At 35.4% G+C, this 27,387-nt stretch overlaps 2 protein-coding genes across 6 annotated transcripts; one reads left to right on the top strand and one right to left on the bottom strand.

Moving 5' to 3' along the window:
- Positions 1–3,545: 3,545 nt before the first annotated feature.
- Positions 3,546–18,346, top strand: LOC108043701 (cyclin-dependent kinase-like 1). 5 transcript variants are annotated; one of them, XM_017122509.1, is made up of 6 exons: positions 12,688–12,773; positions 12,848–12,885; positions 14,410–14,704; positions 14,792–14,978; positions 16,066–16,938; positions 18,104–18,346. In XM_017122509.1, the coding sequence occupies exons 3-6, from the start codon at positions 14,595–14,597 to the stop codon at positions 18,239–18,241; spliced, it is 1,308 nt and encodes a 435-aa protein (XP_016977998.1). In that variant the 5' UTR covers positions 12,688–12,773; positions 12,848–12,885; positions 14,410–14,594; the 3' UTR covers positions 18,242–18,346. The 5 variants fall into 5 exon arrangements, with proteins under 5 accessions (XP_044315833.1, XP_044315832.1, XP_044315831.1 ...); XM_044459897.1 differs by lacking the exons at positions 12,688–12,773; positions 12,848–12,885 and adding an exon at positions 3,851–3,880 and having other exon boundaries at positions 14,419–14,704; XM_044459898.1 differs by lacking the exons at positions 12,688–12,773; positions 12,848–12,885; positions 14,410–14,704 and adding an exon at positions 3,546–3,880.
- Positions 18,347–24,489: 6,143 nt separating this feature from the next.
- Positions 24,490–27,342, bottom strand: LOC108043704. Its single transcript, XM_017122512.2, has 5 exons — positions 27,268–27,342; positions 27,073–27,211; positions 26,932–27,017; positions 26,713–26,866; positions 24,490–24,953 (listed from the first exon to the last, which is right to left on the bottom strand). The coding sequence occupies exons 1-5, from the start codon at positions 27,340–27,342 to the stop codon at positions 24,490–24,492; spliced, it is 918 nt and encodes a 305-aa protein (XP_016978001.1).
- Between the last annotated feature and the right edge of the window lie 45 nt (positions 27,343–27,387).

Below are 27,387 nucleotides of genomic sequence, written 5' to 3'. Positions count from 1 at the left end.
CCAATTTTTAAGTCACTTGGGGACTCATTTTGGCCCCTTCTTCGAGTAATGCGTTTTTTTAGGTCCGTTTGACGCTTTCGAATTTTTCTGTCCAATATAGCCCATCAATTATCAATAATATTATTATCTGGAGACCAGGCTGATGGTTTCATGATATGCGGGCAATTTTAAATGAGCCATATCGGCAGAGTTCCCGATGTGTGCTTGGGATGATTGTCCTGATAAAATCGGAATTTATCACGAATTCCCAGATTTTCTCCACTTTGCACCAAAATGGACTTCAATATGCTTAAATTAAGAGTTTTTTTCATTGTTGTGTCCACCAAATCCAAAATCCCGGCTCAAGCTGCCGACATACAGGCCCAAACCCACCACCAGGCTTGACCATTGCCTTTAAATATTTTGTATGCAGCTCTATCTTTGGTTTTCGCCAAGCATAAGAAGCCCCTTCAGATCCAAAAATATTAAATTTTGACTCGTCGGAAAGTATTACAGTGTTCCAGAAGCTGGAATCCTTATTCAAATGCTCCAAAGCGACTTAAAGCTTCACTTTTGATACTATGTGCATTTGAACCGCAAGCATGGTGGTGGGATCGTCATGGTTTGGGCCTGTATGTCGGCAGCTTGAGCCGGGATTTTGGATTTGGTGGACACAACAATGAAAAAAACTCTTAATTTAAGCATATTGAAGTCCATTTTGGTGCAAAGTGGAGAAAATCTGGGAATTCGTGATAAATTCCGATTTTATCAGGACAATCATCCCAAGCACACATCGGGAACTCTGCCGATATGGCTCATTTAAAATTGCCCGCATATCATGAAACCATCAGCCTGGTCTCCAGATAATAATATTATTGATAATTGATGGGCTATATTGGACAGAAAAATTCGAAAGCGTCAAACGGACCTAAAAAACGCATTACTCGAAGAAGGGGCCAAAATGAGTCCCCAAGTGACTTAAAAATTGGTCGAATCAATCGCAAAAAGACTTAAAATGATTGTTTACACGAAGGCTGGTCATACAAAATATTATTTTATCATTTTTAGTTCTTAATCTTTAAAAAATATATACTTTTAAGGGCTGGTTGAAATAAGATGTGGCATTCATTTTACCTGTTATTTGAGTCTTAAAATCAAAATAAATATTACAAAAATATTTAAAAATTTAGGAATTCATGAAATAAAAGTTAAAATACAGAGCTATAAATCTGCGTTTAAAGTGTTCCAATATCTCTCTTAATTTGGCAAATACAGCGACTTAAAGTTTTACTTGAGCACTGGTTGAAATAAGCTGTGAGCCACTGTATGTATATTCTTGATCAGCATCGTCAGGAGAGTCGGTCTAACCATGTCCGTCTGTTCGTCTGAAACGATCCATTATGACATTGATTCGGTAGAGCGTACCTAAACCATGCCAGGTGTCATAATAATGCAAGCTCCATCGTGCTTCACGGTCTTCATAGTGTACCTGGGATTAAGAGCTTGGCCTTTTGGACGACGAATCAATGTTGTGCCATCGGGTCCTACTTTATTTTAGTTTCATTACTCCAAGTAGGACCCGTATCAATGGCACAATGGATAATTTCATGTTTGTGAATATACTCAAAAATCAAATGAAACTATTTACATTTGATAATATGCCTCTGAAATTGATATTTCAACATGATAACGACCCAAAGCACACATCTCCCGTTGATAAAAAGTTGTGGAGTGGCCGGATCAAAGCCCCGACCTTCATCCAATAGAAAATCTATGTAATGATTTTAAAGTCAAGATATCCAGAAAAAAATTTGCCAATTTTGACGATTTGTGGACAGGTGTCCAAGAAGTTTGGAACTCCGTTCCAAAGGAAATGTGTCAAAAGCTAGTTGAAAATATGGACCGGAGATGCATCTCCGATATTACAAATAATGGATATTCAACTAAATATTACGTTTTTCAAACAATTATACCTTTTGAGAGTATTTTTTATGAATTATTGGCAATATTTTGAAATTACTGTGACCACCCATTTTTCTTAATTTTTTCGTTTTTTAATTTGTATCTCTTTTGTTTCAAAAAATGTATCAAGTTTTCATAAATTAATAAGTTAATAAGCTATGCTATGAAGAGCCAAAGTTGTTTTATTTTTAAAAATTGGTTTTGAATTGAAAAAAAACCTTTGTATACTGAGTTTTTTTTTTTGCTATTTCTATGACCACGGCTGTATGTGTAAGCACACGTTGTAAATACACCGGTGCATAGCTATGTATGTGTGCTACAGTTTTTGCATATGCTGACCGGCTTCTGTTTGTGCCCGCTTCTCCGTGATGCTTATGTATTGGTGACGGAGAGGCTTCAAAATTTCACTACTCTCGTTACTCTGACAACCGAAAAATGCTTAAGACGTTGCCAGCCTTAAATTTGCTAGGTGGAAGCTTTCGCGGCTTTGATAGAGCGGTTATTGATGCACTGTAAAAGGACTCATTATTAAAAAAGCGATTAGCTTACTTAAGCATGAGCTATTCTAAGAAAAAATTCAACTTTTATACATTAACATATTAAAAACATACAAAATATTTATTTTTATTTAAATTAAAGACGGTGTTGTTAAATATTGACCTTTTTTGGGGCAATGCCGCACAGAAAAATTATGATGAACTTAATGAAAGTACTTTATACTGACACTCTTTATCTGATACAAAAAAATTAAACTTTAAACATTGAGTAATAGTAAGAAACAAAAATGAAGGAAATAAAAAAATAAGAAGAGAAATAGCAAATAGCACACGAAAATTACGAGTCATAACAATATTATACATATTTTGTATTTTTATCTAAAATTGATACCTCAAAATTCGTTCCTTAAATCAATAATTAAATATACTACTTGGGTTTAGTTATTTCTTAAAAATCAAATTTGTGTATTTTTGTGTTATTATGTTTGAGAACGACTCTAATGGTTGTATAAACTATCTAAGAAAGTTCTCTCTTTAAATGGAAATTGTTATAGTATTTTGACTGATGAATTTCACATTTAATAATTTAAAGTCATAGTGCATGAGATGCCAAAAACATTTTATTGATGAATTTGAAACCCGTGATGATTGTTTGACTAATTTAATATTACACCATCTAATAACATATTATACAGCTAATATGAAAATCTTTAGGCCTCACGTATTTGCCACGCAGGAAAGTGAACAAGCATACAAATTGATGATATCAAAGCAACCTAAATATTTGTCTAATAAAAATGAGATTCTAGCTAAAAATAGAGTTTGGATTATTATCAATGATGCCTTGTCGGGGGCCCTTCGTAGTTTCTTTAAAAAAGATTACCAATCCAGCCATTTGCGTTTTAAAAAAATATATTAGAAACTTTGAACTAATTTGCTGTTTGTGTTTTATGACAACAGATTGACAACGCAAAACATAAACAATGGCATAAGCTATAACAACACCATTAATAATAAAAATACATGGAAAGCAACCCTGATTACGGGCCCCTCCCTCTCCACACCGGATTTGTCTTCCCTGGAAGCGTTGCCAATGTCAACCGTCACGAACACCCCAACAAGCCTCACCCCCTGGAAACTCCATCCCGTTGCCTTCGGCATTTTCAATGCCGGTGCACACTAAATATCCCGGCTACGCTTACGGTTTGGACTACGCTAATAAACAAAGTTTGTTAATATTTCTCAGCAATCGGACGCGTAATTTTGTTTTGCAGCTCGGGAGTGAAAATAAAGTCCGTTTGAATCTTGAAAGATGTGAAAAACACTTCAAACAGCCTTCCATTATTAACGCGTTTAAAAAACAATTTCCTGTCTATGGACAAATGGTTCGGAGAGAAACGTCTCTGGCTGTTTGGTAACCATCTTCCACTTCTGCCCAGAAGGTAAGTAAATTTGGCATTCTTCGTTGCATTGAAGAACAGTTTTATCCAAGCGTGTTTACCTGTTTTGGCCTAACTTGAACTTGAAGATTGGCGCGGAGATTAAGTGTTGGCCTTAATATTGTATTGACTTAACCTCGAGCTTTGTGGATGACCTTAAGGTGTATACATTTTGGAATTCGTTTGTATAGAGTCGAGCTATTTATAGCCTTAGTAATATTTTTACTTCCAACACATTTTAATTTTAAGAACTAGAGAAATGACTTTTAAATTTTTGCCAGAGCATAAACAATTAATAGACTTTAATTTGCATTAATTTGTAACACATTGATCTGGGGGTTTTTTTGCCGGCTGTCAGTTTAGAAAATTACTTTTTTATTCCTTTCGCTTTTAAAAAAATTTTGTTTTGGTGGTTTTCGGATTAAAAATTTGCTGAAATTCGCGGTACAAGCTTTAAAAATAATATTTGTTTTATATAGTCTTTTAATAATCAACAATTGTAAAGGGTTATCAAGGATTTGGTTGAAACGGTTTCTCAAACTTCAAGAACAAAATCAAAGAGCCCCAAACAAATTTAATATATATATATTTTGTTTTTGGAATTCCAGCACTTAACATTTTTTGAAACTTTGTACTAAAAACAAGTAAACAATTTTGCAGTTTGTTTCTTATTTTTATACCCTTGCAGAGGGTATTATAATTTTGGTCAAAAGTGTGAAACGCAATGAAGGAGACATCTCCGACCCTATAAAGTATATATATTCTTGATCAGGATCGCCTCCTGAGTTGATACAAGCATCTCCGTCTGTCCGTCTGTCCGCCTGTCTGTTTGTAAGTAAACTAGTCTCTCAGTTTTAAAGATATGGAATTGAAACTTTGCACACACCCTTCTTTCCTTTGCACGCAGTATATATGTCAGAACGACCGGGATCGGCCGACTATATCCTATAGCTGCCATATAACTGATTGATCGGAAATGCCATAACTTTGGTGTTTGTAAAGTTAGGAAGTTTGGATTTTCTATGGGATTTATTTTTGGCCAATCAATCCGACCTACCAAATTTCATAAGGATCGCCTGACTATATCCTATAGCTGCCATATAACTGAACAATTGGAATGCCATAACTTTGGTGTTTTTAAAGTTAGGAAGTTGTTATTTTTTATGAGTATTTAGGATGCATCATATGAATAATTTTGGAGAATTTAATTTACAAAATATTCTGCAAGGGTATATCGGCTCCGCCCGAAGTTAGCTTTCCTTTCTTGTTTTGATTTGATATACATACAAACTAAATTGCGACAACATTGTTTTTTTTAATCTGTTACAAGTGGTTGACCTTAGCGGTTAAAGTAGATATTTGGAAATTTTATAAAGGTGTGCATATCTAACTTGCTCAAAGTTCCTTTTAGACTAATCGCATCATTGTCGGATATACGAAAAATTATACAAAATCTTCGAAGACGGTATCAGGCTAAGGGGTAGTAATTAGAAAATATAAATTAAACAAAAATGCTTTAATAAATTCAGTTTTAAGGAATAATTTGTGCAATTCTTAAAGTTATTTTAATTATTATTCAAGGAATAATTTAAGATTGAAAAGCATATAAGGAGTTTTGTTTAGGAATACTATCTCTGACCAAGATGAATATGTGTATAAGAACATGCTCTCTTATGGTGATGAGAGTTGTCATTGCACTTTTGAAGCTAGGATCATCTTCAGACTACAGTATTTTTATAAATTCTTATAGAATTCTAACATTAAATGAAGTACTAGTAAATATACAATCAGAACCTTTTTAATATTAGAAAATTGTTGTCTTTTTATGCGATTTCTGAAAATATTTCGAACATTCTACGAACATAATAAACTATAAATTATCATCCGTCTGTCCGTCTGTCTGTCCGTATGAACGCTGAGATCTCGGAAACTATAAAAGCTAGAAGATTGGCATTTTGCATGTAGATTTTAGGAGTTCCTACGCAGCGCAAGTTTGTTTCAAAAAGGTGCCACGCCCCCTTTAACGCCCACAATCGCTCAGATACGATTTTAAAAATTTAAATATTTCGGAAAAGTAAAAATGCAGTTTTATTGTGTTTATCAATACCTATCGAAATGTAGAATAAATTTTTAAAATCGGACCATTCGTTAAGAAGTTATGCGTGATCAAAGTTTCTATCTCCATCTCCCTCGCACTCCCTTTACCTGAGTAACGGGTATCTGATAGTCGGGGCACCCGACTATAGCGTTCTCTCTTGTTTTAATTTAGTATCATAATGGTTTTGGTTTCGCTCCACTCACTATGTTGGGAACTTAATTAATTAATTTAAAGCAGATTGGTTGAAAAACAATATGTGAATTTAAAACAATGTTCCTCGAATTTTTTTCAGGCAAGGAACATTGAACATCAAAGCAGATTGATTGAAAAACAATATGTGAATTTAAAACAATGTTCCTCGAATTTTTTCAGGCAAGGAACATTGAACAGCTGATACACTTTAAGGCACAATAGCTCAGATGAAAATGTAATATACTTTATTTATAACTTTTTATGACTTCTTTTTACTACACTTAAAAAGCAACATTTCTAAAATTTATTTTTAAGATAATTTAGAAGTTAATTTTTTTCTTTGAGCGTAAAATCAAAATTGGCATTTTAAATTGTACACAAAAATGTAAGAGCTATCTACACAACCAATCGAATTCAAAAACTCCAATCAAATTGAAATTCAATCAAAAGCTCAGAAAAAGGGATCTAAAAGAACAAAAGCAAGGAGAAAAGAAATCAAGTACAGAGACATCAAGTTGCATTGAAAGGCGTTCGTTGTTTGCGTTCTGCCTTCTTTTTTTTATTTTTTCTACTGTTCCACCCTTCCATTCAATGTCTGACAAGCAAGTCGAAAATAATATTGCATACTTGTGGGCAGCGTCAATGCATTGCAATGCAATTGCAATGGCTGCGGATGATTTAGCGGTTTTTAATGCTTTTGCCCCATGTCAATTTGGCACATGTCAACGATATTTGGTCTTCTGGTTTGGCGGAAGCGTAAAGAAAATATAGAATAATATATGAAACAGAGCAAAATCCTTTTTGCACCAATGTATGTGTAGGAATTCATTTGAAGCGATCTGGTAAATGAATGAAAATAGAAGTATAAGACCGAACAAGATAATATAAATTGATAGAATGGAACTTTTAAAAGATGGGACCCAGCATTGAGTCCAGATAGTCCGGCTACTAACTGAGCCACCACTCTACGTGTGATAAGCAATCAATAAAATGGCTTGCAGTGGTTATTGCGGCAAGAGGATAGTTGTTGTTGTGGATGTGTTATGGTGGATCTTCCCACTCAACCAAAAAAATGTACTCCCAATTATCGAAAATTTGTATAAACAAAATTCAAATTTTATCTTAAATTTAAGAAAATTTGAATTTTAATATTTAAATTGTAAGAAACTTAAGGGGGGTATAGTTAATTCAGTGAAAAATTGGACATTTTTTTAAGGATACGGATACGTATAGTCTTTCGATTTTTTCGATTTTTTAAGGCGCTTGAAATTCAAAAACACCGATTTTCGCCTAAAACGTTGAGATATTTGTTGCTAAAAATAATAAATTAAAAAAAAAAAAAACTCGACAGCGCACTATGGGGAATTTGCCCGATTTTTTGGAATAAATTAATAACTCTCGAACTATGTAACATATTTCAGTGAGGTTTTTTTATAGTGTTCTACATACCTATACACACCTGTTGGAAAAGTAAAAGTATAAAAAGTTAAAAAGTTAAAGTTATTCAAAGTTAAGCAAAATGTAAACAAACCATGTGCGCTTGCAACAGCTGACTTTAACAGTTGGTATTTAAATACTAGACTTTTAAGTTAACATTTGCGGTATGTTACCAAACAGCTTGATGTTTTCTTAACACATTAAAAAAAAAAATAGAAAATCCGCATACTTTGAAAAAATACATTTATTCCAAAAAATCGGGCAAATTCCCCATAGTGCAGCGTTACCTGAGGAATTTAGTTGAGAACAACTGTGCAAAATTTCAAAACAATCCGTCCGATAGAATTTGCAGGATCGTGTACACCGACTTTGAAAAGGGGAACTTTTCAGGAGAGCGTTTTAAAGTTTTGGATACCCATACAAAACGAGCTAATTTACCTACGTTCAACTGCCCATAAGTTCGGAAGCTTTACTCGGTGCATTCAAAAAAAAAAATACAAAAAAAAATGCAAAAAAAAATTTAAATAGCTAGTATATAAGTCGGAACGAGCCGGATCGGGCCACTATATCATATAGCTGCCATATAACTGAACGATCGGAAATGCCATAACTTTGGTTATTTAAAGTTAGGAAGTTGGGATTTTTTATGAGTACTAAGAATGCATCATATGAATAACCGATCCGATTTTGGAGAATATAATTTACAGAATGTTCTACAAGGGTATATCAACTTCGGCTCCGCCCGAAGTTAGCTTTCCTTTCTTGTTTTTAAGTAATGACAAATTTGTCTATGGATCTAAAAGAAATCCTCAGTGCATTAGCTTCAAGGACAACAAGAAAGGAATCAAACTTCGGCAAGCCCAAGTTTATACATCCTTGGAGCTGTTACAAATATCTTATATTTCGAATTTGATGCTTAATTAAGCTGGGTCGATTTTCCAATAATTTTTTTGATTGTTCCTACGGCAACCTGTGGGCGATGGAACATCTAAATTGTATTTTGGTTTATTGTTAACACTTTAGCAAAGCGTATACAAATTTCATTAGAATTTTGCAGCGCAGTAACGGAGAAATATAATTAATAACTCAAATCTCTAACCAAATTTGTTTTTTTTAGTAAAAGGGCGAAGCAGGTAAATGAAGTTTGTTTAAGGCGGGAAACCGGTTTTGGAGGCCGAAATTCGAGTGTTTTCCGTAATTTTTTTTCTAAGAGAAAAAATAATTCAAATTTGTTTAAACTTGGATTGTAGTTTATTTCTATTTTGAACCATACTTTCAAATTTTGGTAAATCATATTCGCCGGAATTGGTGCAGTTAGAGGCTGGTGTCCATTGAGTTGACCTCTTGCGGGCAACCTGGAGGTCGCAGGTTTGATCTGAAATTTAATTTTTTTTAAATTAATTTAATTTTTTAATTTTTTTTTTCCTTTGATAGTATCATATTTTCTAAGAATATGAACCAAACTCTGAAATAGTTGAAAATTTAATGTCTTGGAGGTGTTTAAACAAAATGTCATGTTTTATATCATTTTTTTCATTCCAGAGCTTGGTTATTCTAACAATTTATGCAATAAAAAAAATTGATTTTTTGAACCATCTAAACTGGTTTCCCGCCTTAATGCAGTCTATGAAACGATTTTTAATTAGTGATTACATACTGGTTGACAACATTCTAAAATTTAATTTTAATAAACAAATTATTTAGAGTATACTTATTAAATATGTTTGAGCAGGCCAACAAATTATACGATTTTTTAAGAACCTATTAGGAAACTTGCTTTTAATACTGGCTATTTATCAATTGCACCGGACTCAAAAACATTTGTTGGTCTCAGAACCAACGAGTGATTTCATCGTTATCAGTGACCTCAAAGTACAAACTGACTTCCAAAGTGAACTTGCCATAGAGCCTAAATATTTACACCATCGTAAAATCGGCTCCGTTGTTGTATTACGTTATTTGTGTTTTGATCTACATTTTATGTTCTCTAGCTAAGTAATCGTGTTGGTTGGACGCTTTCATGGCTTTTAACAGTCGCTACCATTCCCACAGTGCATTCCAAACTCCGAGCTTACCTTACATAATTGAAAACCCTTCTAGCCGTTTTTTCCCCCGCTTTGAGCCACTGATTTCGTGTTGCTCAGTTTGGCATGTGGCGAATTCTGCTCCAACCAGGCCCAGAATATTTTGGCCCTTGCAACTCTCATTTCGCACATCATGCACCTGACTCATTTGCATGTTCCTTTGCCTTTCCCCTGCAGCTCATTTTCTGACCCAAAAAAATCTTGAACAAAATGAAAAAGTACGGCCGACATGAGACACGCCAGAAACAAAGCTGCTTTTTTGCACCTGTCTGAGAAGGAATGTCACTTCATGCATAAAGTATTCATGATGTCCGTTGCATTCGAAATCATGTATCGATAAAATAAATAGAGGGAAAGCCTTTGAAGCGAACCTTAGTCATCCTGGGACCCTGCAGCCGTGCGGAAGTTTCGCGACTTGCAATGTTTCACAGCTACTCGTACTACCTGCCGCAATCCTTCCAGAACTCGTTTCTCTACCGCCTCATACAGAAGATACAGGTGTGCAATGAGCCGGATTTAGTCGAGACCAGGGAGTACAGGTGGGTCGATTAGCTTTGTTCGTGGGCCTAATTAGCTTGGCCAACTTTTTGCGGAATGAAAGTGAAATATTGTGCAAAGGCGAGCGAAGAGGATCAACTTTTTCCCAATGACATTTAACTCGGCAGGCTGGTGTTGCAACGGCCTTGGCCTTTGATTGCACACGCATGCCTTTTCCTTTGCCCCGTAAGTATGCTATGCTTTTTGCACAGACCCCGCACAAAGTTTCGGTGCGTGTATGAGCACCAGGCATTAATAGCTTGTTATTTATTGCATTTCACGCTTGTTTTCCCAAAAGGCCACGTCAACAATATCCACTCTTTTAGCCCGCCATATATTTATGGCAAAAGGTTCACGGACTTTGCAAGGCAACGTTGGTGTGTTGCGAAAAAAGTTTTCGTTGCCTGTTTCTATTTTTGCAAACATACACACTTGCGAAAAAACTGTCTCATTAATTGTATGTTTTAGACCAACAAAGGTTATAAAACTCTGTTCGATTCGTACATAAATATCTTTCAATTAATGAATTAAGGACAATATTGTGTAACTTTCATTCACTTAATTTTTTATTAAATGGCTAACTCAATCGCCATAAAATTAAATGTTTTTAAAATATAATATGTATAGGAATAATTTGTTCTTTACGCAAAGCACCAATCTTTAACCAAATGTATTTTTAACCTGAAGTTGAAAAAGCAATTTATTACACATTTTGTACATTCAATATAAGCTTAAAGTGAATTTAATACAAATAATAAAAATAACAGCTCCCCAATTACTCACCTCCTCAGAAATTTGTATATATTTTGCATTATTAGTGCCTCTTTCCAAACAGGGAGTCCAAATCAAAAGGGGAAAAGAACAATAGTATAGCCATTAAATGAACTTCAAGGCATTGAACCCAACATCAAAGGTTAAACATCATGCCAACGACATTAAAAATTAATTACTATGGGCTGCAACCACTACATAGAAAAATTGACAGCAAAAATACAGTTTAAAGCATTCTCGAGGCTAAAAATAAAAGAAAAATCAAAGTGGGGAATGTTAAATTGCTTACGCGGAAAACAAAAGCTGTCAAATGTATAAATAGGCAGCCTGGTAGTAAAGGAGGAACGGGGTCGACAGAATTCTATATAAATATGCAAATTCAATTGAGGAAACCGTTGGGGTCCTGCGGTTAGGTCTTTCCTTCATTCGAAAAGGTCAAACATCTGGGAAAACGAACAACATCAAGGCGAAAAAAACGAGCGGTCTGGAAAAGCTCTCCTGACCAAACGTTTCCTTTAATATAAACCTCACTTGTTGTTCATATCGTATGCGAGATAATCGCCCGTAATTTATTTTTGACGCTCTCCTTCGTGTTAGTCCATTGCATTTTAATGCATTTTAAATGAATCACGCGAGACCCAAGCGAACAAAAACATAGGAATCAATGTCGCCATCGGCCAACTGAAGGGTCCGCTGATGCAATAGAGCTCCTACCAATAGAGCTCCTACCAACTCCGTGTGGCTCAAACTAGTTCTAACCGAAAGCAGCTCAGTCGTTTGCCGGCTCTTAACGTCTTCACATCGTGTCGTTCTGCCAAAAAGCTAGCTCTCGCGTTTTTTGGCCTTTAGCTCAAGCCAAAAATATAGACAAAAAGTGTTCGTGGGAATTTTGGTATTACAATGAAAATGTTTGAGATTTCCAAGTTGTTTTCATTGCGAAGGTATGCAAATAAATATTTGACTAAGAATGGTTGTAAAACGTCGGCAATAACAAAAGCAAACTAAATTAGAAAATGAATGACAAATTTTGTGTGTGAATGAACTTAGCTGTGGTTAATAATACGATGGTGTTTGTGGGCTAATTACTGTATATAATTAAACAAAAGTTGCAGAAGATCGGAAGTTTGAACAGCTTAAAGCAAACACAACACGGTATACAATAGCACCCAAAGCACCCAACTTAGCTACCCAGGAATATTAACGTAGCCAAAGCAGGTTAAGCTACCCCTAATAATGTTATAATTGCACAGCGATTCAAACATTAATAAGTAATAAGGACCCCAAATTAAATCCCCCCGAAGCTCTCACGTAGCGCCAGTCACGACCAACTCATTGCACTGCTGCACCAGTTCACCTATATAGAATTCTCCAACAATCTATGTCAAAGAACCCAGTTCGCAAGCCACTCCTGTCCCTGGACAGAGGACTCCACCGGGTAACCTCAAAAAGTTTAAGAAAAAAGCGGCGAAATCCAAGGAAGCACACCTTGAATGTCTTCCGGTCGTCGCTAGCAAAAACAACAAAGGGGAGAAACTTCTTGAACAACTTTGGGGCAACTGCGCATGGATTGGGTTTTGTTGTGGTTTTTTGCTTTGTTAACTTTGGTCGCATTGCTATGACATTGGCTATTGGAGTGGAGTCGGCCTGGGACCTGGGAGCAGACCAGCAATTCCCCTATTCAGTGGTTGGTTGTCAGTCAAAACATACGTCCGTTTAAGCGGCCTACCCGTTCAAATACTTTATTGATCGACAGGAGTAGAAGAATATTTGGCGCATGGTGTGTATCGTAGACTTACCCAGATATATTGAAATATAAATCCGATTCCTCCGCAATTTAATACATAAATTTAGTGGCAAATACGTCAGATTTTAGCCAGATGGGTGCCTAGGTAAGTCATCTGCTTACTACCTTTTCAGTGTCCTGTATCCTGTGTTTTTGTTTTATTTGTGTGTGCCATCCACCTCCTGATTTTCCCCACCCTCCACCAGCACATTAGTATTTAATTGCATGTTATGTTTATGACCTACACCCATGCTAGAAAAAAATGCATAAAGGCCTCAGGAAAGTTCAGTTACCCCGGCTTTGTTGTTGGCATTGAACTGTCAACTTCTAAAGTTCTTGTCCAGTCCCGATTTAAAAGAAACATACTCTTCTGCAGTTGAGGAAAAAATCGATTTAGTTTATATACTCGTGGGTTTTCCGATGTTTATTGGTGTTGTTCCCGTACCTAATGGAAATTGAACATCTAAAACGCCGATATGATTTATTTCTTCATTCAATCTTTTCATATTATTAAATTTAACCTTATGTCTTGTGATTAAAAAAATAGAGCGTTTCAAATTTTTCTCAAAAAAAACTTTTTATTTTAATAGCGGTTTTGATGGTGCTCAAACAATATCAAAGTAAAGGAACTCGTCCGGTTATAAAATAAATCTCGCAGTTTTGATAGGCAAATTCTTTTAATTTCATACAAACCGAGTAAAACTGGATCGAGACATTTCTTAGACATTCAATAAGGACCAAACAAGTCCATTTGGGTATGAGTTCCGATCTACAAGTATATATAATTTTGTGGGAATACTACTTTAATAAACTCGAGAATAAAAATTGGCTTAGAAAATACCAAAATTCTGTTGACAATGGTGTCATAGAAATGTCATGTATCGGCGCTACAAAAATCATTTTTGCTTAAATTAAAATTTTTCATACTCTACAATACTGTTTAATAAAACAACTCTACCTAAAAATTTTTAGTGACAGGAAAATATATTTTAAACAAAACTATTTTAATATATGTTTTATAATTTCATTTCAAACTAATTAATAGCTGAACTAAATATTTTTCCTTAGAACGTTTGGGCAGAATCTTTTTCAATCAGTCAATCAAGTTCCCCACACAATTCATTTCATTTCACGTCAACGGTAAAGTTCTAGTTTAAAATCTAAAAACGAAATTTAGCATAAAATCAACTTGCTTGGCAACATAAATAGTATTATAATAAATACAAATTCGTACAGGGTTTGTTTCTTAAATAAATTGCAAAAGACTTTCCGTAAGAAATTATTTCTATTTCGTTACTTGTTTTGTAAAGCGATAACTTTAACCACGAATTATATATATGAAAAAAAGATTATTGATTGTAGAAAGTTAATTATTTAGGCTTCCGTATTTAATGGCGATTAAATTTTCATAGTATCGATTTATTTGCAGACCTCGACCAATTTTTCAACACTTTTTACAACTATGTAGTGAGCAGTTACAAAACATTTTTAAGATACGACGAGTATTGGTTTTTTTGTTTACCAATTGCTTTTCCCAAATTTCACATTCTTAATAAATTTACTTATTCATAACGTTTTCTCATTTGTTTTTGTTTCATTCCATCGAAATCCACTAACAAAAAAACGCAAGTCATACCAGATTCGTGTAACAAAACCTCTACAATGTTCTGGACATCCTAAAAACAAAACTAATCCAATACAGAGTCTTGTAAATAAACACCAAACACCCCCAATCAGCCCACAACATAAATACCAGAACGAAAATACCTCCATACTCGTATACACTCGAATCCAAGTCTGCCCCTGTGGTCCCACATGTGTTCGTGTCTGAGCTATCAAACAGAACAGTTTTTAAACATTTTATGTGCTAAATGCAAAGCAATGCGACGTGCAAACATCAAACGTGGCCAATGTTTGAGCTTAAGGTAAAACCGCTTCCTTACTGCAAACTAACCATTCACCGCAATTGAGGGGGCATTCCGGATAACTCTTTCTCGTTATCTTCCTTACAGACCACAAGGTAGCAGCAAAATGGATCGCTATGAAAAGCTCAGTCGGTTGGGCGAGGGCTCCTATGGAATTGTTTACAAGTGCCGGGATCGGGAAACGGGTGCTTTGGTGGCGGTGAAGAGGTTTGTGGAGTCTGAAGACGATCCAGCCATACGAAAGATTGCACTAAGAGAAATTAGGCTACTGAAGGTAAGTGCCGACAATCTATCTGCACAAATTCTGGGTTTTATTTTGCCCATAATCCCGGGGTACTCCCAATCGTTAACTGCAAGCACCCAAATTTACTTTGGAACAAATAAAAGGCTTACTAACATAGTAAAAGTTGAATTTGTTTATTTTATGGGTTCTTCGTGACTATCTTTTCTAAGGAAAAGCCATGGCAACTGTGCAACATAGTAAAACCAAAAAATGAAATAGGCTGCATCTCGAGGAAGAAGGATCTAAAAGATGAACTTATCCTTGTTTTATATTGTATTTCTTATATCAATTAAACTGCCGAGAATAATATCAGTTGTTTCGTAATTAACACACACGAAAATAATTCATTGGTCAAGTTAATCAATAAAATAGTTGCAAGTCCCCAACCCATAGTTAATTAACTAAACACAATTTACTCAAATGTAATATTTCTACGCAAGGGCTGCCATCAAAAATGGTAATGTAACTAAATAAATAATTTAAAATCCGCAACTTATGAATACTGTTTAATCCCATGGAATCTTTGGTTCCTCTGCCTTATTGTCAAAATTCGTATTCAAAACTTCGGACAGCGGCTGCCTGACAAGAATTGGCTTTTCGATTTATGTAAACAGCTTACAATGAGAAATTTCAGTTCTCTTTTGGGCCGTTAATGCATTTTCAAAAAGTAGTTAGCCATGACTTGGATTTTTAAGTCTGGGATCTAATAGTGTCAGTAGTAAATTGGAGAAACAGTAAAATAAATAATTGTATTATCTAGATTTATTTATCGGGCAAATTAATAGAAACGTCCCAGTTAAAATTGAACAAAAATAATGATTTTTTATTAATATTGTTTAATTTTTTGGACAACAATAAATGCAAAAAACAATTTTATTATTTTGTAGTTTGTCGTCCTAAATGTACTATATCTGAATATATTAACTATTTTTATAAATATTCACCGAGGACTCTCACTATATGGAATTAAGAACGAAGCACTGCCATTTTTTATTCTGTAGAGTGAAGGCCGGAGACTAACATACCATTAATAAAGGATATCACGAGGCCTAACGAAATTTCCCTCTCAAACTTGCAGAACCTCAAGCATCCGAACCTGGTTTCCCTGCTGGAAGTGTTCCGCCGGAAGCGGCGCCTGCACCTGGTCTTCGAGTTCTGCGAGCTGACCGTGCTCCACGAGCTGGAGCGCCATTCCCAGGGCTGTCCGGAGCACCTGACCAAGCAGATCTGCTACCAGACGCTGCTGGGCGTGGCCTACTGCCACAAGCAGGGCTGCCTGCACCGGGACATCAAGCCGGAGAACATCCTGCTGACGGCCCAGGGCCAGGTGAAGCTGTGCGACTTCGGCTTCGCCCGGATGCTCAGTCCCGGGGAGAACTACACGGACTACGTGGCCACGCGGTGGTACCGGGCGCCGGAGCTCCTGGTGGGCGACACCCAGTACGGCACCCCCGTGGACGTGTGGGCCATCGGCTGCCTGTTCGCCGAGCTGGTGCGGGGCGAGGCTTTGTGGCCGGGGCGCAGCGACGTGGACCAGCTCTACCTGATCCGCAAGACTCTCGGCGACCTGCTGCCGCGCCACATCCAGATCTTCGGGCAGAACGAGTACTTCAAGGGCATCACACTGCCGGTGCCGCCCACGCTGGAGCCGCTGGAGGACAAGATGCCGGCCAAGTCGTTGCAGAACCCGCTGACCATCGACTTTCTCAAAAAGTGCCTGGACAAGGACCCGGCCAAGCGCTGGTCCTGCGAGAAGCTTATAAAGCACTCCTACTTCGACGACTACATCGCCAAGCAGCGCGAGCTGGAGCACGTCAACAGTCTGGAGGCGGCCAATCTCCGCCAGCAGCAGCTCGCCTCCCAGCAGTTCATGCTGGCCACCGCCGCCCAGCAGCTGCAGACTGGTCCCGCCCAGGCGGCGGCCATCGCGGCGTCCAGGGACAAATCAAAGGTGCGTGGACAGGACCTTGCTTATGTGTCTATGTGTAACCCAACAGGCAGAAGTATGCGTTGAGCAGCATGTCGCTGAATATGCACTCTTTGTACCTCCGCAGAGGGTATTATAGTGTTGGTTTGGAGTTTTGGGAGACATTTCCGTATTAAACCTTCACAATTCGGTTAGAGTGCACATTTTATGTTGATGTAAATTTCAACCGAACTTAACTACCGACTCATTATTTCTAACCTTACCTTGAGTTGAATAATAAAACAGTTTTAGTTCAAACAGTGGTCACTTAAGAATTTAGTTTTTATAGGTAGACATAAATGCATATTATTATCATGCGCCAAACATACCTGATTTCAGTTTTCCTGAAATTTTCGCCTTACTTACTTTCCGTATCTGTTATATATCTATCATATGTAATATTTAATTTAACAAAAAAATTAATTTAATTTAATTCTACTCAATCATTAAAGATTTCAATTTTTTTAGGTTTTTATATTTATTAATGCAATTTGATTAAAAACTGTTTCAGGGAAGTTCGGTTTAAAAAAATGCTTATTTCATCGTAATTAAATTGGAAAAGAGTATGTGGTTTACTTGATTATTCTATACATTCGTAAAGTATAGTAGTTCATGTTCCTTTATTTAATATTTTGTATTCGCATAAGAAATATTCGTTAAATATATTTTCTGTTAAAAACTGTTATTTTCCTCTGGATTATACAAAATTTCCTAATCAGGAGCTTTATTTTTCATTGGGAATATGGGAAATTATACAAACTTCATTAGGAGCTATATTAAGCCAATGGAAGTTTTGTCTTTTAAATATTTCTCAGAACAATCGTAAATTGGGAATGCAATTAATAAGGCTCGGTATATACCCCAAAATTATTAGAACATAATTATTTGGAACACGTAAGAGAAATTGTTAAATTATTAGGTTTAGGATTGTTTGTTTCTTCTTGAACAAGAATAATTTATTTTCTTTCATATGTAAGATACACGAATAGTATCAGGAATATATATATTTCAACTCATAACAATTTACAAAGGTTATTTCTTATACCAAATGATTGCAATAATGTTGGTATACACTTTTTTATTTTAGTTCATATAATATGTATTTGGCAATAAATAAAGTGTAAATTATTAATATCTACCTTTTTTACAGACTTCAAATACATCATTACCGCTGCTGCCCAGCACGCAGCATCATCATCACCCGCATCAAGATTACGTAAAGCTGCAGCCCTTGAACAAGAACGCAAACCTCCTTCATCGCACCGAGCATCATCTGCCAACGATTTGAGATGAACGTCTAATTAAGAATTGTCCTTGCGTTGCTAACCATTTTGCGCAAAAGTGTGCACAATATAAATATTATTTACTGCTGGGAATAAATGTGTAAAAGTAATTCATTAATAAATCACTGGGTGGAACGTCAATCAATACCTTTTGGATTCATCTGAACAAACCTCACTGCATTATTAACTAAGTTCAAAGTGCAATGCTCAACTATCACCAAAAAAAATGCTTCCTTCCTCATATTTCTAATTTAGTTATGTGCAAATCACTCTTAGCTAATCTTTAATTCACTTTCCAGTCGATTCCCAAGTTAAATCCTTTACAGCTTTGCACATACACGCACATTGAATTTAAAATTCTATCAGGCATTTATAAGGCATGTCTACTAGTCGCAATCCACCTCTAAACAGTCCCACCTACTTGTTGAGCCTGCCCAGGCTAGCACTTTGCATTTTCCCGCTCAGGAGCGGATATTGGCCTGCGAAACGAATCCACACTTTATGTCACCTGTAATTTATGGTTTATTTTAATAAAAGTTGTGACTAAATACTGTTTTTCTAAGACTTAAAACCATTCTAGCAATAGAACGGTCAACACTTAACTTTGATTCCAACCAAAAAATAGTAGTTGTGCTTTCTCCGAACTTAAGTTTTCATTAAATAAAATAAATTAAATAAATTTTGTTTTCTTATGTAGCTTAGAAGCTTTTTTTACAGGCCGTCTCAACCTGCAGATGTTAATCTCCCCTATATATATGAATATATACATACGACAGAATTCAATGCGTTTCAAGTGTCTAAACAAAAATTGTTAACTCTCAGCAAGGCATCACATTTTATTTGTTCACTGTGGCGAATTCTCTTGACTGTTTTTTTAAGTTCCGCACCTGGAGAATTTGGCATTTGTTTTTTTGTAACGTAAGCCGGTACTAAGCACACGGCAGATAATCAGAGACACGTATCGTCTTACGTGTGTCCCAAACGTGTTCTAAAGACTTTGTTGATGTCCTTTAGGAAGTGGTTTTAAAATGCTGACGACAGGATAAGTGAAGCTTACATCCCAGAAAGATTAACATGGAATATCCAAACACTTTAATTCAATCAGGTATTTTTTCATAACAAGAGATGAGGTCATTGACTATGTAAAACTCTTGATAACTTCTGAAATAAATATTCAATTTTGAGGTTTTGGCTGAGTCGATAGATATAGACCAAATATACCACGTCTCTATAAAGTAGGCGTGGAAAAATTTTCAAATTTGATTTTTTTTCGAGAATGACAGACTGACACTTTTAAGCAACAATGGTAAAAATGTTATTTTCTCATATCACAGTGTTATGATCTTTAATATCTGGTTGATATGATTCTAAATATTAATACAAAATGCCCTACTGATTAATTATACTCGTTTTGTGTAAAATATTAAAATTAAAAACACTAATCATTAGAATAATGCATTTATTTAAAAAATATATCGGATTCATTATTATTCGGAGGTTTTCAATCGAAGGCGACTTGCTGGGCCTCATTTTGTTAAACTCCACCGAAAAGCGTATAAGCTGCGTCTGAAAAGTATCTTCAACAAAACATAAAATAACTAAAATCGAATAAGAGATGCTTACCAATTGTTAAGTAAAATATTCAACGAACACAGCAATGCTTGTTACCAATGTATTTTCTTAAATTTAAAATCATAAAATTCTTACTAGTTTAGACTACAAAAGCATAAGTCAACTGGAAAATCCTTGAAAATCCAAATTTCATTTTTCTTGTTCTTAAAGCAAAAGTATACTTTTATTTGTGAGTGTATAGTGGTAGCAGAAAGAAATGTGTGGGCCAGCTTTCAGAATCCACAAACTAACACGACTAGCTCTGATTGACTTGAAATCTAATTTTTTTTTAAACTGTTAATTAAAATATAAAAAAAGTTGTGTAACTAGGAGCAGTAGCTGCAATCCCAAAAGCATCAGAGGCAGCAGCAAATAGCCAGCAGTCAACAAAACTGTCAACACATAGCGCAGAAATCTCCCGAGGCCAAGTCATGTCCATGTGGCCGGATTTCTGATGGCAGATATTCAAGGACTTCTGATGGCAGATATTCGAGGAACAGAAGGGTATGGAGAAAGAGCAGGGGGAAATTGGGAGCTCCAAATTCCCTGCTCCTCCCACTTCGACTCACGGTCCATTGCAAGCGTCACCAAGTGTTGAGCATTGGATTTTTGTCGTTCGCCCAACACAATGCAATGGCCCGCCAAGTATCCCCATCCTTTTCTCTGGCTCACTCGCCGTCTCTTTCGACCACCTACTCTGTCGCCGTTCCGGTCGCAGTGCACTTTGTTGGAAATGTAAAGTGGGAAAAGCATTTGTAAATCGAACCGGGCATTGAAGCATCCCGCTTCCTGGTCGAGGATATGCAAAGTGTCTCCCAGACAGTTGCATAATCTGTAGTGCCGTTTATGCAAAGCGTTCACCAAAAGCCCAAACAGCTAATCCAAGCGAGATATAAAGTTTGGTCTATTGTTGAGAAGGGGTCCCTGAATTGCTTAGCTCGGCAAAGTGCAGGAGAGATGAATCGATGACTTATTGAATAAGTAGATAAGGCTTTTAATAAGCAACATTTCAAAATGGTATTAAATCGGTATTCCTCACATTTTAATGTGTGTGATGAAGACATTTATGACTCGGGACAGAATGTTCCATTTTATTTGACTAGTTGCATTCTTGTTGCCAATTCTCTGTTCAAAAGTTACTCAAAAATAAGATTTCTGGAATTTTTTACAATGGACATGTTTTTCCTGGAATATCCATAATACACGTTTTTTTTTAAGCTAAGAATACGAAATTAAATTTTGACGACATTTAAAATTATTTGGCCCATATAAAGCGAATTTCCAGGATAGTTGTTGCTTTACATATATGGAATATAAATAAGCCACTAAAGTTAAAATTTCTGTTTTTGATTTTTAAATGTTGGTGATACTAAAAAGAAAGATGTTTTGTATTTCAAGGAATCTATTTACCATTGAGGATATAAGGATATTTTTGTTCTTGGAAACTATTATATTTTCACCAAAAATGCATGCACACTAATGCATTAGTACAAATTTACTTTACTATAAACTTTTAGGGCTTTGTGTGTATGTATGTAGTGTACTTATTTATTCCGGAAATAAGAAAGAAAGATAACTTTGGCAGCTATAGAAATTAGTCTCCTTATTTCAAAAGAACAAGAATATTTGAATGTTTTTCCAATTGTATTAATTTAGTTATATTAATTTGGACAATCTCTTTAATGGCAGCCGAGAAATTTTACGACTATAAATTTAGATAAATACGTACGAAAGCTATTGATTCTTTTTCCCTTTCAAAGGTGGGTGCCGAACATATTAAAATATTTTGTATGGTGACTTATACGCTTCTTGGCTGTGTCACCAATGACATTTCAAGGAAATGTCATATATGAAATACCCGATGACACCTAAGAATAAGACAAATAGACAATGTCATGATAGTTTGATAAGAAAAACAATCAACAAAATTTGATTTATTTTTTAAAGTTTTATATACTTGTTATTATGTTATTATTAAATTGTGTTGAATTGAAATTAAACGTGTTATTATAATTCAAACATTTTTTACATTTCTAGCTAATAACATTTCCCGGATGACTCTGAAGGGCTATTAATCTTCATTGCCTCTGGAAAGATATAAAAAAACCAAATTTAATCTTTTGTTATGCCTATCTTATTAGAATTTTTATTTAATTATTATTATATTTGTTTGAACCACTTCGAGTTTACAGTAAAGCATTTTTATTCTAAAAGTCGAATAAAATTTTAACCACAAATTGAAAACCACAAGCGTTTTGTTACTTTTTCTAGCTTCGAAAAAAATCAAAGAAGTATGTAAAGCCAATTTATTATTGATCATAAACAAGAAGCGAGGAAGGTCATATTAGGTCATATTTATGGACCTCATCTTACCTCTTTGCATTGAGGTAGGTCATAATTGATCACCTATGATTCTTATCTTATAACCTATTTTTTTGCATTAAGAATAAATTATATAATTTAATTGAAAATGTCCATTTAAAAAATCGTATTGTTACTATAATTAAATAATATAATTTTATGACAATTTAATTTTATTAAAACTGGGTTTGGCAGAACATAGAGCCATGAAGAAAGAACAATGAAAAATTCCGTTTTCGCCAGCAGCATGTGGCGCTGCGCCGTTTTCTTTTGTGTCGTCGACCTAGCCGACGGCATAGCTTTTTCAGCTAAATTCAAAACATATTTTTAATTACACTTTTCATATTCGTCTTCTCATACTGCAGGGAACTGTTTTGGGATAGTATCCAGGCTGCAAGAACACTCTGTAAGAAAGGGCGGGGGTTAGCAGCTCGACTCATAACGAAGTTGTCCACTTAACACTCATCTTGACACTCATGAATGTTAGAACTGCTTAGGTCATCACATACTTGCACACTTACTGGAAGACAAGTGCACCCAGTCTTTAAAACGCTTTCGGATGAACTTAGTATTAGTATTACTAAGCATACTAACATTGCTGTAACTTACTTTATCGATTTTTTGTTCGAGTATTACTTTTGATTAGAGTTACTTCCCGTCAAATTTTCAATCAGAACATTTTAACTTTGCAATGTGTTAAGTTTCACAACATTTCTTTTTACTTTTTCACTTCTACAACTAAACTGTCTTCTAAATTGATACCTTTCCGCCAGTATATATATATCTAATGTCTACGAGCCTTTGGATCAAGAACAAAATATTGGTTCAAGAAAATCTTTCTTTATTGAAAGACAGGGAGGGATATTTTAACAAAAACATTTTACTTCTGCTTGAGAAAGGAATTTTTTCTAATATCAGCTCATGAATTGGGACAATAAATAATGAGCTATTTAACAATGGCCACTGTTTATTTCCCATGGGTAACCAATTGCTTATCTGTTCGACTATTTTTCTAAATTCACCGATAACTTACCCCCCCGACTGGCTTTGTCACCAAAGACGTCACCAAAGAAAATTTCTAATATGAAATGCCCGTTGTCACTTTAGAATAAGTCATATACGAGATGGTGCGGTTCCGTGGTGTTCCTTTTCCCGATTTCTTATTATTTTAAAATAGTATAGGAACAAAAATCACCCTTCGGCAAAAATTCAAAAGTCATTTTCTGATTTCCTCTTTCTTTGAAAAATGCAAACATCGCTCCTAACTAATAAAATAATAAAATGGAAACCATTGTCAATTGTGCTAACTTTATTAGCTTTGTTATTTAAAACACATCACTTTGCTAAAAATTCAAAGACCTTTGTCCAAAATCAACGTTTATTTTCAAGTGTAGTATCTGCATCCCTCTCACTTCCGATATGATTCGTCACTATATGCACAGTGAACGTAACATCAAAATAAATGTTATTTTAGTTTACAGGATTTTGATATATCGATAATTTTTTTCAGAATATTTATTTAGTAATAAGAGCCTTTACATATATATGGTATTTAAAGTTTAAAACTGTACAACTTATAAAGAAGACAATAATTAATAATTCTCTTTCCATGGTGTTGATGCGTTAAGTCTAAAGCTCTGACCCAAAATTTAAAAATATCTGAAATTTAAGAATTTATTACCTAAGGGCCAAAAGTTGCAAAATTTATGACCTAAACATTTTAAGTTACTAAAAACTATAAGTAATGGTAAACTTTAGTAGAAAGGGGGAACATTTTTTTTTAATTTCTTAAATTGTAGTATATTAGCTCCATTTTTTTTCAATTCTAGAATTTAATTTTGATAAATATATAAATAATTTTTCCTCCTCTGAGAATCGTAATCAGGACTTTCGCGCCAGAGTTATGTGATTTCGCATTGCGCCAAGCGCTCATTTAAGACTATAGTTCTTTTTTTCCTTTATTAGAATTTAAAAAAACTATTTCCAAAAAACTGTGTCTGCACGTTAGCCTAAAATTAAAATATATGCCATTTTATTGTATCATATTTGACCCCAATAAAACCTACATAATTTACCTAACCTAATCCACATAACCTAAAAAGTAGGAAATTAGTCTTTATTTTAGTACTATTAGATAATGTATTAACTAAACTAAATATTAGTTCACTTTGTATTTTAAAGATCTTGCATGACCTAGATTTAAGTCCACTATTTTTCGGGGAGAAGAAGAATGTGTTTAGTTGCTCAAGTTATGACTACTTACCAATCCTCATCACCCTGATCAGTACCATCGATACATCTGGTTTTCGGCATATCGTCGGTTTAGGTCACTCTTGCGCTGCACCTCACCGCCCACTCCGTTCAACAGCTCCGTTGGCTGCCAGTTGCGGTACGCGGACGTGTCCTGGGGGTCGGCGTCGCCAGTGTTTAGGGCCTGTTGCTGCCACCACTTCAGCTGGGGCTGTGGATACCGCGGCTGTACGGGGAGGACGGACACAAGGGGCGGAGGACGACGTGGCCACATTCCGATCTTGCTCAGGCGCTTCTGCTCGTCGATGTTTGTGTCGTGCATGTCGTGCATACGAAGCACCTGGAGCGGCTTCTGAGAGTCCTTCTGCTGGGTGGTCCTCATGACCAGCGGATGGAATGGATCCTCGCCATAGAGCTCGCGATAGCGGGCACTCTTCACCAGGCTAATTATCTGGAACATGGCCACACATGTGAAGGCGTTGTAGCCAACAAATACTGAGAGAAGAAAAGAGGTTTTACAATGGAAAAATTAATTAATTGGTGGACGCTGCGTAGGACCAACTATATTTGGTGGTAAAACTGGTTTATATTATTTTATTCTACTTTTTATATTATATCATTATATTATTATATAAACTAAAAACCGGAAGAGAACAATATGTTAAAGATCTGAATCTCACCGCGCTCCTAACGAATTAAGTTGTCTGATTTTAATGCAAAATTCAGTTCTAAAAATAATTCGGTAAAGAATAGTTAAATTTGTTAATAATCTTGAAAAATCGAAAAAACAATATTAATATATTATCTTAACATAAGCCATTGCATTACTTAGTTCTGACGAACTTTCTTATTTTTCTCCACATTTAGAAAAACGTACAGAAAAAATCCCGAATTTGTAAGCTACCCGTTTTCTTACCAGAATATAATTCTATATTTTGTACTTTCAAATGTTAGTTGTTAGCATTAAAACTTGAATAAATAAACCTTTTCTAAAAAGTGTAAGAAAAGAAAAAGAATTAATTTTAAGTGAACATACATACGATTCATGAACATGTTTTAACTGAATCAAATCAATTTGAAGCTCAAATCTACTTTTTGTTCAATCATTTTTAACAAAACAGATGCTATACTGGCATATTCGTATGCGCGTATGTCCTTACTAAATATCAAATTTTTATCTTTTTATCTAATTTTTATCTAAGCCAATGTAAGCTGTATTTTGAACGACGTGTTAAACAAAATTTTAAGTTTTACTAAAGATCCTTTTAAATTATATTCGCATCGAACATCGAATTCTTGAAGGTCTATCTTTTTTCATTCAGCCGTGGCAACTCTGTAATCTACTAGTCACGCATTTTTATGATAATAATTAGAAAATATGTCAATTACTTGACATTTCATCGGAGTTCATTTTGTTGTTCCCTTACTTGCTGAAAACTGCAAAATAATAATAACTTGGCACTAATACATTTTCAATATGCGGTGTGTAGTACACATTGCGTACATACATTTTCCATTAATCCCACGCAATGATTTTACCGCCCAATCCAACTTTTCGTTTAGCGGTATCGGTGTCTGAATCAAAGCAATTACATTTCAAATAAGCTAAAAGCGCTTTGGGTTGTTATACCCTTGCAGAGGGCATTTTAATTTCAGTCAAATGTTTGCAACGCAGTGGCACGAGATGAGTTGATATAGCCATGTCCGTCTGTCAGTCTGTTGACGTAAGCTAGTCTTTCAGTTTTAGAACTATCTGAAACTATCAGATGCTACTTTCCCAAAAGTTTTCTTTTGTTGCAGTTAGTACTCAACGGGACATATCGGACTACTTTATCATATTTTCGGAGTTGGGTCTTAATTTTAGAACAAATAAAAAAGGAAGCAAACTTCGGCAAGCCGAAATTTACATACCCTTGCAATTACTACTGACTTAAATTATAATACCTTATGCAAGGGTAAAAAAATTAATTTTGTAATCTAATCTAATTGGTCAAAAGTTTGTATATTTAGACTTCGATATTTGCATGAATGTACTTTGCGGTAAATTAAGTTGAGCATTTAAGTGATATTTAGGGTAATAATATTTATGGGTTATGTCGTGAATTATAAGTAATTTTAAATTTAAATTGACACTAACAATATATAGCGCCGGACTTGTGTCATATGTACATACTTTTCATGATTTTTTACCTGAAACTGTTTAAGAGTCCGAAGACAATATCGAAAGCCAACTTGCGATTAAAGTATCACTTACATATATAAAAGCACCCCATCAGAGTGAGAATTATAAGAAAGCCCAAGTTTATCTGTTTCTTGAGCATGATCATCAGAACAATGTGAAGACCCGTAATGTTAATAAAGTAGAGAAACTCGAAGAATGCCAAGGGAAGCACAAACCATTTCTGTAACTAAATGAAGCGACGAAAATACTTGGACTGCGGGAAATTGCAAGGACATTGCATCAAGGACTTACCTTGATGGCACCCCAGATGCATAATATGGCAGCTGCTATGTGAGAAAAGGATAGAATCTGAAAAACTGCAGTGAAGCTCTCAGGAGCTATAAATCCAAAATATTACATGAGTTATTTATCACTCTAATCCATGGCACTTACAGTCCTCACTCCAACTGATGTATTTCCTAACCCACTTCCTGTCCTTGTACTCCGCATCGTGCTCAAACAAATCGTTTAATGGCTCGAAGACCTTTACACCCATCGTGAAAAGAACCAAACTTTGAGCTAAGCTTCGAATCTGGAAGGATAAGGGGCTAGATTCATTTGGTATAAAGACAATATATAGTCACTTACAATCGTCAGAACGGAGACGATAATGGCACCGAGCCGCACTGAGCAATAACACATATATGATTCCATAAATAACATATTGAATTTGGTATTACTAGTAATGTCCGCTCGTAAATCACAACT

The sequence above is a fragment of the Drosophila rhopaloa genome, unplaced genomic scaffold (genome assembly GCF_018152115.1).
Source record: "Drosophila rhopaloa isolate 14029-0021.01 unplaced genomic scaffold, ASM1815211v1 contig_2, whole genome shotgun sequence".
NCBI lineage: Eukaryota > Metazoa > Arthropoda > Insecta > Diptera > Drosophilidae > Drosophila > Drosophila rhopaloa.
This window is presented reverse-complemented; position numbering and strand designations above follow the sequence as displayed.